This window comes from Mycetomoellerius zeteki, unplaced genomic scaffold (genome assembly GCF_001594055.1).
Source record: "Mycetomoellerius zeteki isolate Tzet28-1 unplaced genomic scaffold, Tzet1.0 scaffold25, whole genome shotgun sequence".
NCBI lineage: Eukaryota > Metazoa > Arthropoda > Insecta > Hymenoptera > Formicidae > Mycetomoellerius > Mycetomoellerius zeteki.
Window position 1 is genome coordinate 142,089 of NW_017257227.1, and position 13,341 is coordinate 155,429.

Here is a 13,341-nt window from a genome sequence, read left to right on the forward strand (position 1 = left end):
TGCGTGCGTGCGTGCGTGCGTGCGTGCGTGCGCGTGCGTGCGTGCGCGTACGTGCGTGCGCGTGTAACAAAACGCAGTCAATTTTATAACTTGTGTTTAATCCATGCATTCACTATTTCAAAAAACGATAATATCATGGTGACATTAGCAAGTACAATCATTGATGTGACTTTTAATGATTGTGCTGTGTTGTTATTCGTTCTTTCTTTTCCAGGAATATTATTGTATACACCAATCGCACTATTACCAAAAATTATATGTATAATCTCGTACGAATAACTTACACTAGATCTGGTGGATCTGCAATTGCGCCAGGATCTAGTGGTAATAATTGCACGAGCGTAGCGAAAGTTGCGCTACAAACTAGTCTTACAGATTGATTTTGATCGCTCATACGTCCCAATAAAGGTACCATAAAGAGTACTGCATATGGCACCACATGTACACCTAAACTTTCGACAATACAAGTTAGAGATTCCGCAGCTCCCTGACGTACGGAATCGACTTTGTTCGGTGCCATTATGCCTGAAGAACATCTCTTCTCACTGCCAGTTGTGTCCAAGAGTGGTATAACACTGCGTAATATGTGTACCATTGTCTAAAAATAACTGTTCTTAATATTTTGTTCTATATCGTTATTTCTATCGTTATCAATATGTATCTATAAAACTTAAAATTACCTTTTCTGTATCTAGAGTAGCTAATGTAGCTATACATCGCGAGGCCATATGTCTAACAGCTTTATATGAATGCGTTAGTAGATTGCATAAACGTGGTAAAACCTCTAACACAGGCGGTAACAAAGACTTATCCAAACTTGGTGTCATGATTTCTAATACTTGTAGACCAACAATTAATAGATTTCCTTCATCCTCTTGTATGTTATCTTGTTTGGTTGCATCTTTTAGTGTGTTCGGTAAAATTAAATTCCACAGTTGAGGTAAGCGATCAGGTAATTGAGCACCGAAGAGAGTAGCTTCAAAAATATGGCAATATTTTAAACACAAAATTTACATATATATTACATACAGACTATTACAGTTTGTTCTCATTAAAATTAGTTATACACAATTAATTAATTAATTGGAATTTAATCGATTCCCTTGTATCTCATTTCTTTTTTTATCAAATCAGAGAGAATTGCATTTAATTGAACATTAGTTAATTTTGATTAACGCACATAGAAATGATCCTTCTAAATATTGCTGGTATATACCTATAGCTGTTAATGCAAATGTAGCTCCGCGACGACGTGTTCTAGCAGCTTTGGCTTCTGGTTCTTCGCAAGCGAGTAATTCCTCAAGGGGAATTTCAGTCGTTGGTGGTCTACCAGGACCTCTACCGCTGCCGAGTCCGCTACCTGCACCACGATTGTATGCTATTCTCTCAGCATGCTTTTGTCTATTATTCAAAGTGAGTATTCCGTCATAAATTTCAGTGTCGCAGCATACCCGTGGTGTAAATTCAAGGTCAGAACATAGGAATGTACATAGATTGGTAGAAATCTGTAACAAGTGATTATTTGGTAACACTATGTAGCATATGGGAAGGAAATGCGAAGAAAAAATTATTTGATAGTTTGGAGATACTTTATGATGTATTTGTTTTTATTTTTTACGATTTTATGTACTTTATATGCAAACCTTTGCATTCGGAGATGGTTTTCTATCGATACAAAGCTCGACTAGATGAGACAAATGTTTTGCAGCCAGTTTTTGCAGTTCCTCATTTTCTTCGCGTTTTATAGCTTCCATTAACGGTTTTACTAATGGATTAAGTGGTTGAGGAGATTGAGGAAGGATATGTAACATCGTAGCGGCACCAGCGAGCGCGGCCATTGACATAACATGCAATGATTGTTGTTGCGCTGCCATCGTAGTTGTTCCGATGTCCAATGCTCGCCTCCTTTCTTCTAAGCTATCCATTAATTTAGGTTTCAATCTAGTAGTTATTGAACAACTACTAATGTTTTCAGCTCCTCCTGCGTTTGTTCCAACAGTGCAAATGGCGGGAAGTCTTTTTTTAGCCAGTGCAGCAATCTGATCAAGAGTCATCACGCTGGATGAATCTATTTCAAATGATATCATTAATTTATAATGTTTTAAAGTTGCGATGTAATCGTGACTTTCGTGCAGCAGTCGAGTGAAGGAAGCTGCAATCTCATCATAGTACATACATTCATTTAAACAAGCCAATAATCTGTCACTAAAAAAAGAAATTTTATTTCATTAATATAGATACATGAAATACTTTTCATAAAAGTTGTATGCTTTATACCTGAGTATGTCTGGTATTGTGGGTATTCTCAATGGATCTACAGTCGCCCAACTAGACATTGTAAGTCCCACAACAGTACGTTGCAGCGCCGATCGTGAATTAAGATGTGCCAATAGCACTTTAGCATAACAAAGCGCTGGGCTAGGCACATCTGGTGGATAAATGACACCTGGTGCAGGTTGCACAACATAGTGCGACAATAACCCTAACATACGAGACGCTCTACAACGAGCCTGTATTACATTTGCTTTTCGTACATTCAGCGCTACTGTTTCAATTCCACCAATGTACATTTTCAATTCGGATAACGATTTCGCATTTGCATTAATATTACTGTTTCCGCTATTAATGTCCAATTGTCCGTCACAGTAGGCGACCATTTGATTATTCTTTGTGCCCTTAATAGAGTTAGCGACTGTCATCAACAAATTTGGGTTGAATGGCACATGTTCCGGTTGCATGGCAAGGCATAGCCATGTACTGACATGAGGACACGCCGCATGTAGCAATAATTCGAGATCACTCTGCACGACTAGATTTTCCCAGACACGTTCGGCCACGTCTTGTATCATGCTAATATGTTCAATTAACACGCACTGAAACACATGCCTCAATGTTTCTTGTAAAACCAATCCACCACCTTCACCCCATCGTTCCTTCTTGTTTTCGCTGTAATTGCTATCGTTTCCAGTTAAAGTTTGCAGTGTTTGTAACGTGGCTTTACGTACACTTGAACTTGAATGGCTGAGAAATGGCCATAAACGTGGTAATACCTAAATAAACGTCGTTCAACCATTGTTAAAAAAAATTTAAATATTTGTATCGTTTTGCCGAAAGAATAAAGATATTGTTGCATTACCTGCGATAATGGCTGGGGCATTAAACAAGCATGTGCCGCTGGTAATGAAAGTATCGCAGCCAAAAGACCCATAAAAGTGTTACAAGCTGCAGCCAAGTCATCTTGTTCTTTTAATAATTGCCAAAGACGTATTACAATAGTTTCTAGTTCTGTTGATTTTAATAATCGCGGAAGAGCATGTGCTACTGGTATAAGTGCACTTGCAGCAGCTGCACCTACGTCGTCGACAGGATCGGATAATCCTTGCATGATAGCAGGAAACACTTGTGGCAATACCTCGTCTAATAGATCGTCTCGTACGGCCAATAAATATTTTAAAGCAAGAAATGCACCGTGTCTTGCTTCCCATTCATTATGTTCCAATAGTTTGAGAATTACAGAGAGTATTCCAGGAAAAACACCATTCGTATCTTTGGTATTTGGACCACCGGGTACTAATAGGAAGAGCGATCCTAATGCTTGAGCACATGTTTCTCGTACTGGAGCAACAACTTGATCAGACACGAAATCTCCAAATCGATCAAGCCCTAATACACACAATAATCGTAAGGCAGCATCGATCACCCATTCATAATGGCTTCCTTGCATTTCTTCCAGAGTTTGATCTGTAGACTTGCCTGCTCCTGTGTATTCAAACGCATTTAGTGTTTAGCAGTTAACATTGAGGGAACTATATTTACTATAGACTTACATACCTTTACCATGAAGTCTTATGAGTTCTCGCAAAGCTGTTGCTGCTCCATGACGCACTTCCCATTTTTGACTAAATAAATCTTGACAAAGACTTTCTGCAAAGGATTCTAAAGGCCAATCTATGATTGAATCTGGCCAGCATCCAGTGCTATCTGGTACTCCGTTTACTTGCTCGTTAGATACGCTGCATTTTGATCCAGTGTCTGATGAGATTGTGTCCTCTAGTATAATTTTTTTGATTGCTGGTTCACCAATTGGAGATTGAGCATTCATTGAATTTGAATTGTCATCATTAACGCGATGGTCATCCGGTTCGCGCGATCGTTGTTTCGATACTGATTGACGAGCCTATTATTAAGATATAAATAATTAATATCTTTATTATAAACTTTACAAATAAAACATGAAGCATGTAAAGAAATCCTGAATATTTTTTCAAGTTTTTAACACTTGCTGGCATAAGCTGCAATAATTTAAAGAAAATGTTAATTATAAATATAAAAGTTTAAAAACGTAATACTTTGCGTTTCGCTCTATTCATTTCTCTCCTGCTCATCAATAATCCTTCAGAGTCATCAACAGGGTTAGTAGTTTGTGTTATACATGGCGTCTGTACTGGAGTAAGATCCTCAACAGTAAATAAATCGTCAACGCCCATCAAACGTGGATGAAAACCTAGCTTTGCAGCTAATTTTTCTTGCTGATTGGGAAGTGACAATTGTTCTCCCTCTGATACAGTCAAGTCGTACTCACTGCCCTCAGATCCAGTAAGATGTGAACTACGAGCTAGCACTCTGCTCATATCAAAAGACTCTAAATTCAATCTGGTAGTGGAAGGCTTGCGTTTCACTTCAGATTCATCTATTAAATCAAAACACTCATACATAATATGATTGAAGCTTTCAAAAATTCTTATTAAAGATATAAAAATTAATTAACGATGTATTAATATTACCTGTAGAGACTTCTTTCTTAATTGGCTGTGGGTTCCAAGGAGGAACTTGAGCAAGTATAGCTTGTACAGCATGGGCAGCCGATATTCGAGTATCCCATTGTGAAGATTTTAATAAGGTAGAGACTCTTGCTAATAAGTGATGCAGATCATGGGGATGTAATCTCTGTGCTTCTCCCAACTGTTGCGCAGCTGCTCTTTTGGTAACTGCGTTTGTTCCAGTCTCCAATAATATGAATAATCTGTCCAATCTAACAGTTAAAATATTATATTCACATAATATAAATTATTGATAAAAAAAATTTTTTTTCAATATATTTACTTGTTTATGATATATCTTTCATAATACATAACTAATACAGTTATGTTTATATATTATTATTATACATTCTCAAAGCATATTGTATAATACTTAATGTTTAAATGTATATAAATGGAAAAAATAAAAGTATATAATTTTATTATACATTTACCTTGACGTCATGATGATAAAGTATATTGCTCAATAGACGACTCTTGAATATCTGAAACCAAAACAGTCATAAACAATTAAGGCTTATTTATTTATAAAAAAATATCTAGCAAAACTTTTTCACAATATTCCTCTCTCTCTCTCTCTCTCTCTCTCTCTCTCTCTGTGTGTGTGTGTGTATTGATTCCAATATAAATTGACAGTGCCAACACTAGTTCTCAGAGATACTCGAGAGAGAACTGTTGAAAGATTCCCTAATTCTTATGTGGACAAAATTGTGTATCCAGTTGTGATATACTGGACAAACTTCCTTCTGGCATACTGGAGCCATTATTTTCGAGTTGAAGAATAAAGTTGCGGTAATAAGATAAATGATAATCAGTGGTTGCAAATAGCGAGGACATTCGAACAGGATTGGTCTGGAGAGAAGAAAAACGTAGAATGAGGTAGCGATGACAAGACAAGAAGAAACGAGGATGCGCCGCTAAATGCCTGCTGGACGTCGGTGTGACGGTGGTGACGATGATGACGGTGATGACAATGGTGACAGCAATTGTACGCCAGCGATACTCCGAGCGATCGCATCTTGCGAATAACTCGCAAATGTGGAAGAATCGTGGATAAAATCATGGCGCGTCGGTCCAAGTGCAATATGGGTATATCGAAGTGATCGGTCGTCGAGCAACGACCAAGAAACCGAGGAACCGATGTCGGTGGATCGCATACCTGCTTTCTCAAAAATTGTTTTGGCAGTCTTGCTTCGACTTCAACCGATCCGCGTTGCCATTTCCGCATTGCCGGACATACAAAAGTCACATCATGCCGCGCGTAATGCGAAACTACGCTTACGTTTGTTAAATTTCTTGGAGAGAAACTCATGTTACAAGCATCAAATTTATACTGACAGCCATATTGCTGGGGAACCTGAGTTTTGTCCCCTGGTTTTATTCCTATTGGTCGGCAGTGCGCATGTTACCCACTGATCGGCTAATCGCCATCCTCTCCGTTCAATAATCGTCGAGAGAGTACGCTGGCTGGAGTGCGCGTCAGTATCAGTCAGTATGCGTCTCTGATGATGCGCGAGTAGTTGCGAGCTGCGAGTAGCGTGAGAGCAGAGAGAAGTCTGAGAGCGACCATGCCCGGGATTTAGCTGCCACCAGCTGCCACCTTATTTTGAAGCGCCTCTATGTCCACAAACCGTGCTACGTGACACAGAGCTACGTAGCCAATGTCCACGATCCCGTCGGTAATGTCCACGATGTTTTGATTGCATTCTTCGCTATATCCACGATTTTCGGTTCGTTAGATAGACAAAGACGAACAATCCTTGTTTGTTCAACAAGCGCCGACAAATTGATTCTTCGTCTTTATCTGTCTAAAGCCGCGTATACATCTAGCGAACGAACACCGAATGCGAATGTTCGGACGTTTGTGTTTGTGAACAGTTTATTCTTTTTCTTGATTGTCCGAATACTAGCGTTCGATTAAATTCGATGTTCGTTGCACATAGTAATTAAACGTACTGCGACTTTTATGTAACAAATAATAACATAAACCTTTGCGTTTGCTGTTCGTTCGGTGTTCGTTCGCTAGGTGTATACATGGCTTAACGGACCAAAAATCGATATAGCGAATGGACATAGCGAAGAATACAATCAAAAAATCGTGGACATTATCGACGGGATAGTGGACATTGGCCACATAGTTCAATGTCCACGTTTTGTGGACATAGAGGCGCTTCAAAATAAGGTTGCAGCTAAATCCTGGGCATAGCTGCTCTCAGGCTTCTCTCTGGTGAAAGTCGTTTGCGCTTTGCGCGGTTGCGCACTGCTAGGTCGACGGCAGCAACGCTGATCGCTGATGTCGCTGATGATGGACTGACTCAGTATTGGCGTTGCTTGCTTTGATTTAGACATCGTTATCGTTTTTTCAAAACTTTTATAAATAAAAAGATTTCACTTATAATTTAATAATATTTAATTTTTGTAACTAACGTTGCATTATATTAATTATATAATACAATTATGTAATACGATTCCGATATTAATTGTAAATGTTTAAGAAACATCGATCTAGCCAATTTAATGGGTTACAATTAATGAGTTAAATTCGTTTAATCGTCATTTTTATTGCTCGATATATTAAAAGAACATGGAAAAAAATGTTATATTAAATTAATATTAATATTAATTCATATTAAAAAAACTCGAGGAATTTTCTAGAGGAATTGAAAGAAAAAGGTAAAATAGAGAGAACATGGAAGTATTAAAATATATACATAAGCCTTATTCTTAATACAGATTATTTATGTATCTAACATCTCTATTAGCTAACATTCGTAATAATTCTTTCTGAAAGAACCCTACATTAATTATAATATGGTATATGGAGAATTGAGTTCCGGTAAAATGAACTGTTTTTACATACAGGGTGTCTCAGAATGACCGCCAAATATTTCGTGTGCTAACAATTGCTAACAATTATTAACTATTGCGAAAATTGTAAAATGATAAGATGAGGAATTTTCGATCTAGTCCGCTCTACCAGCACACGAAATATTTGGCAGTCATTCTGAGACATCCTGTGTCTCTAATTATGTAAAAACCAGTTCATTTTACTAGAACTCAATTTTCCATATATCTTAAGATATTAATTACTAAAAATTGCCGAATATTGGTTTTTAATAATTTTTTACGCAAGTACTATCAACTTTAAAAAAAAACAGCAAGTGACAAAAATTGTTTATTTTCTTCTCGTAGAGTTCGGAGAATTTTTTCAGAATTTTTTAGTACCGCATTTTCTTATGTTGGTAAAAATAGTTGACAATAAGAAAATGCAGTATTAAAAAATTGATAAAAAATTCTGAAAAATTCTTAGATCTCTATGAGAAGAAAATAAACATTTTTTGTCCCTTACTATTTTTCTGTAAAGTTGATGGTATTTGAGTAAAATATTATTGAACACCAATATTCAGCGATTTTTAGTAATTAATATTTTGTTAACTATTGCGAAAATTGCAAAATGGTAAAGGACTTTTCGACTCAGTTAAATTTGGTCCGCTATACCAGCATACGAAATATTTGGCGATCATTCTGAGATATCCTGTATATTATAGCATTGTAATGTGGTGAACAAAAAATATTATGCACATTGCTCAAATAATAAATATAAATCTTCAGCTGTGCTACAATTAACATATTTATGTAAAAATCGTTTCATTTCACCAAGACCTAATTTTCCATATAATTAATGCGAGATCCTTCCCAGATAGATCTGGGATCACAACTGATCCATTTGAACTCGAAAAGAATTCATTTTCTTGACTTTTTTTTATGAATTAGCGTAATTTGTTCGAAATGATCGAACTCCGACGAAGTTATTAGATGTCGCTGTTTTTCCAGCGTATCTAGAGATCCTATAATGTATTAAATATAAAAAATATTTTTAAATATTTTTTGTGCGCTTATTTTTCATTAGATATAAACGTATGAATTGCAGATGTCTAGAAATCTGTTGAATGAATAAGGCCCATTAAAAAAAAAATGTAATATTTTAGCAATAATAAGTAATGGAACTATTTTATTTAAAAAATGTAAAAAAGAAAGAATTCTCTAGCATTATCACTAGTTCGGGTTGACCTTAAAAGCAGTCGCAACTTTGACGCAATAGTAATTATAAACTACTATGTTTTATCACTTCATTTTTTTTTATTAGTCAGCCTGTACCTTGGACATGTCTGTTGTACATCTATGACGCATTTGAAGATATATATAAATATGTGTGTGTGTGTGTATTTTTTAAGCTTGTTTATAACATGTTGTGCTTAAGAGACTTAAAACGAAACATAACATGTTTTATTCTTTCAATAAAGTAAATATAAAAACATATATATACAGGGTGTTTTATTTTAAGTGATATGGCCGATTATCTCGCGAATCTATGATTTTATTGAAAAATTTTTCGAACGAAAGTTGCATGGCTTGAAAGGGGACACATGATGGACTTGACCTTGAGTGACCTTGTCAAAATCAGGTCAAGATCATTAATGTTTTTTTAAATGGAAACCTCTATTTTTTATTATATATTTTTGTAGCTTATCTCGAGAGATTTCCAAAACACTATAATAAAGTTACTTTTCGTTAAATACTTTCCGAGTTATGGAGCTTGAAAGGTACAGTGAAATGCGAATGTTTAGTGCAAAAATGAAAATAAGAAAAACAACCTCCAACTGCCTTGATCTTGACAAATGTTAAGCGGGGAGCACAGACTCTTTCATAACGCATAACACGTAATGCATAAGAAAATGTATCAATCAAAGCTCTCCGTTTCCTTCCTTTCCATGAAATAAAGAATTCTGATTGATTGAATTTCTTATGCATTACATGTTATGCGTTATGCAAAAGTCTGTGCTCCCCGCTTAACATTTGTCAAGATCAAGGCAGTTGGAGGTTGTTTTTCTTATTTTCATTTTTGCACTAAACATTCGCATTTCACTGTACCTTTCAAGCTCCATAACTCGGAAAGTATTTAACGAAAAGTAACTTTATTATAGTATTTTGGAAAGCTCTCGAGATAAGCTACAAAAATATGTAATAAAAAATAGGGATTTCCATTTAAAAAAACATTAATGACATTACCTGATTTTGACAAGGTCACTCAAGGTCAAATCCACATTTCCATCATGTGTCCCCCAGTCCCCCTTCAAGCCAAGCAACTTTCGTTTGAAAAATTTTTCAATAAAATCATCGATTCGCGAGATAATCGACCATATCACTTAAAATGAAACACCCTGTATATATCATAAATCAATCTACAAGGACTCCTTACTATTCAAAAGAAATTTGGAGAAAACAGGGCAAAAAACGCGTTTTTTAATAAAGAGATTTGTGTTATATCGGTATATTTTTTATTTGCGCAACGACTACCGCACCTAACTCCTATTGCCCTGTTTTCTCCAAATTTCTTTATATATAGGTCGTCTGAAAAGTTTTGAGCCTCAACATGAAGATGGCATTACTCGTCAAAACAATTTTGGTACTATAATCGTACATACTTTAAAAGATACCTGCGAAAATTGGTCGCGTTCAGCAGACTCAACTGTTGTGGAGCGGATCCGTGAGCGCTCGCTGCTATTGGTGTATTCTTTTAGATTATCCAATAGCAGCGAGAGCTCACTGATCCGCTCCGCAACAGTTGAGTTTGCTGAACGCGACCATTGTAGCTACTTCCGGCGCTTAATTGTTGTTTGACAGTCATTTGTGCCAGTCAATGTCAATGTTTTTGTAAAAATAGAAAAAATCGAATATCAGCAGTCGCTATGATAAAAATTCACGAATTGCGGTTCGAATTAATTGACCATCCACCGTATTCACCAGATCTGGCCCCCAGCGACTTTTTTCTGTTTCCTAGGCTCAAAGTTTGGCTCGGAGGACAGAAATTTTCATCGAACGAGGTCATCGCATCCGTAGACGCCTATTTTGCAAAGCAAGACGCTCAGTATTATTTGAATGGATTAAAGGGGTGGGAGCATCGCTGGAAAAAATGTATCGACTTAAAAGGAGACTATGTGGAAAAATAAAATTGAATTTGACGAAAAATTACTTATTTCTATGTTAGGCTCAAAACTTTTCAGACGACCCTCGTATACACACACACACACACACACACACGCACACGCACACGCACACGCACACGCACACGCACACGCACACACACACACACACATACACACACACACACACACACACACACACACACATCTAATTTCAATAAATAATCGAAAATAAATGTGTTTGAAATTATGAATAAAAATATCGTTTTTTTTTTTTTCGAAACGATGAAACAGTTCCGGGATCTAACAATAAGTTGATTACTCACTGACTTAATAAAGATTTATTATTATTATTTATTTACGATATGTTATTTTGTCCAACCCTTTGATATGGTTTCATTAATTTGTTCCTATGTTTTTTCCAACATTTAATTATTTCGATGACTCAAAAAGAGTCGAAACATTCGAAAAAATTGTCATGTATGTACATTTTGATGAATAAATTGTAAAAAGTTATCAATTTGCACATTGTAAACTGCAGTGTACTCTAGCTCGTTTCTTTGTTTAACTATTAGTTAGTGTGTCATTGAGATTATATATTTACCATTTGTTTTGTTATTTAATTATTTTTGTAAATTTATTTTAAATTTTTATTGTGATCTTAAAATGGCCAAAGAAGACTTAAGTTCAGTTGAAACGTTCTATACTTTAGAGAGATTGTGTTAAATTCTAATTTATCTCCTATGGATGAATTTGATATCTTAATAAATTAAAGTGTATAATCTTATATGTTGCTCGTTTTATCTTTTCAATCCAATCGTTCTTTTGTGTTTCTACTATTACATTACTTCAGATTCGTTAACAATTTGTTTGTCACTAGTTTGCAAAAATCACTTTCTATTATTGTCAATTATATTTTATTATATAAGTTCATCTAAATGTGTGAGATTATATTCCTACACAAAATTGTATATAAATTATCTGTATTTTATTTAAAACAAAATTATTTCTCTAATTTTTATAGTAAAGCATATAGTCCTCTCTAAAAATGTTTCTTTAGAATAGTTGTTCGTTTGTAAACTGATTCATAGTATATTATTGTTGTGTTTATAATTTATAAATTTCTACATCATAGTTTTTAAGATATGAGATTAGCATAATTAATTTTTGACTGTTTTAACATTTTATATTAGGAATTAATATTGCACAAATACAAATTATGTATTTTTATGCATACTATGAATATTTATTCAAATGCATTCTAAACAGTTAAATATCTTTCATGAACAATTAAAGCATAAATCACTTTTATTCCTATCATCTATGAAAATGTCTAAATACAGACACTATCATTAATCAAGCACAATTAGTGATATTTGTAATTCTTGTGATGACCTAAAATGAAGAAAAAACAAAACATTAAATTTACAGTTGCATTAAAAATGAAATTAATTATCTGAGTAATACTCACGTATCTTTTTATAATTCATTGCATAAAACGCAAACATAGAAGCGACTACAACTTGAAAGAAGGGAGCTATGCCAGTTCGTTTAGGCTGTACGTATTTATGTTGCCAACGCCAAAACGCTATAAAGTAAACGGAGTAACATTATGACAAGGAATTTTTACACAAGTTAGATATTGTTTTCTGAATGTCATATTAAAGTTGTATAATTTTTGGCTAATAAAATGGTTTCTTTCCTGTGTATAAGTACCTCGTGAAAACAGTCCGACAAGTGCACGAGGGCTTTTTTGACGTCTCGTGAACCAGCTAGGAATTTCTTTGAGCTTCAAATCTAAGAAAGCAGTGTCAGCTGCATAAAGAAAGAGGTTATTATTACATAATATTATTAATTGTGCCCAAGCAAAAGAAATGTACTTATGTGACGCGATGAACAAACTCACGTTTTCCATAGTAGCGTGCAGGATCATATGGTCCATGTTTCACAGGATCGTATTCCGCAGGATAACTACCAAATTGCAGTTTATTCTCCATGGAGAAATATCAGTTTTTATGATAAATTCCACGAAGTTATCGAACAAGATACGTATATGAACGTCTAGTGCCAGTCATAGACATACAAGATATATAGACTCAGGCTCGTCTACAATATGCGGAGTAAGCTTGGTTTAAGAAGTAAAAGTGCATTCATATGTAAGCGTCAAGCGTCAAGGAGCGGAAGCAGCAACCAATCAACGAGGCGATTTTTACAGTGGCGTAAAAAATATTTTTTACACCACTGCCCGTATCATCTTGATGCTTGACACTTGCATGTGAATAGAATAAGAAATTGACCAATCACAGTCGATTATTCTTCTCACATTCGACTGTGATTGGTCAATTTCTTACTCTTATATTGTTACGCCAGTGTAAATATCGCCTCACTGATTGGTTGCTGCTCCGCTACTTGACGCTTACTGCGTCCAGTGTGAATTAGGCATTACTTCCTAAATCAAGCTTACTTCGCATATTGTAGACAACGCCTAAAGCTGGTTCTACATTAGTCGCATCGCAGCGTCGCAAGCGTTGCGGTCC

General features: G+C 35.5%; 2 protein-coding genes across 2 annotated transcripts in view; both read right to left on the minus strand.

The window, feature by feature from the left end:
• Hel89B (histone acetyltransferase 1) overlaps positions 1-6,142 on the minus strand; it is a 10,369-nt gene extending 4,227 nt beyond the window's left edge. Inside the window, exons 1-11 of the mRNA XM_018449738.1 lie at positions 5,980-6,142; positions 5,255-5,305; positions 4,785-5,032; positions 4,350-4,690; positions 3,832-4,177; positions 3,137-3,759; positions 2,278-3,050; positions 1,644-2,205; positions 1,217-1,505; positions 681-976; positions 285-598 (exon numbers count right to left, since the gene is read on the minus strand). Coding sequence (XP_018305240.1) covers positions 285-598; positions 681-976; positions 1,217-1,505; positions 1,644-2,205; positions 2,278-3,050; positions 3,137-3,759; positions 3,832-4,177; positions 4,350-4,690; positions 4,785-5,032; positions 5,255-5,265 — 3,803 coding nt within the window. The 5' untranslated portion in view covers positions 5,266-5,305; positions 5,980-6,142. The remainder of the gene's footprint in view (positions 1-284; positions 599-680; positions 977-1,216; positions 1,506-1,643; positions 2,206-2,277; positions 3,051-3,136; positions 3,760-3,831; positions 4,178-4,349; positions 4,691-4,784; positions 5,033-5,254; positions 5,306-5,979) is intronic.
• Positions 6,143-12,062: 5,920 nt separating this feature from the next.
• ATPsynF (ATP synthase, subunit F) lies at positions 12,063-12,894 on the minus strand. Its single transcript, XM_018449711.1, has 4 exons — positions 12,711-12,894; positions 12,521-12,619; positions 12,276-12,392; positions 12,063-12,199 (listed from the first exon to the last, which is right to left on the minus strand). The coding sequence occupies exons 1-4, from the start codon at positions 12,799-12,801 to the stop codon at positions 12,171-12,173; spliced, it is 336 nt and encodes a 111-aa protein (XP_018305213.1). The 5' UTR covers positions 12,802-12,894; the 3' UTR covers positions 12,063-12,170.
• Between the last annotated feature and the right edge of the window lie 447 nt (positions 12,895-13,341).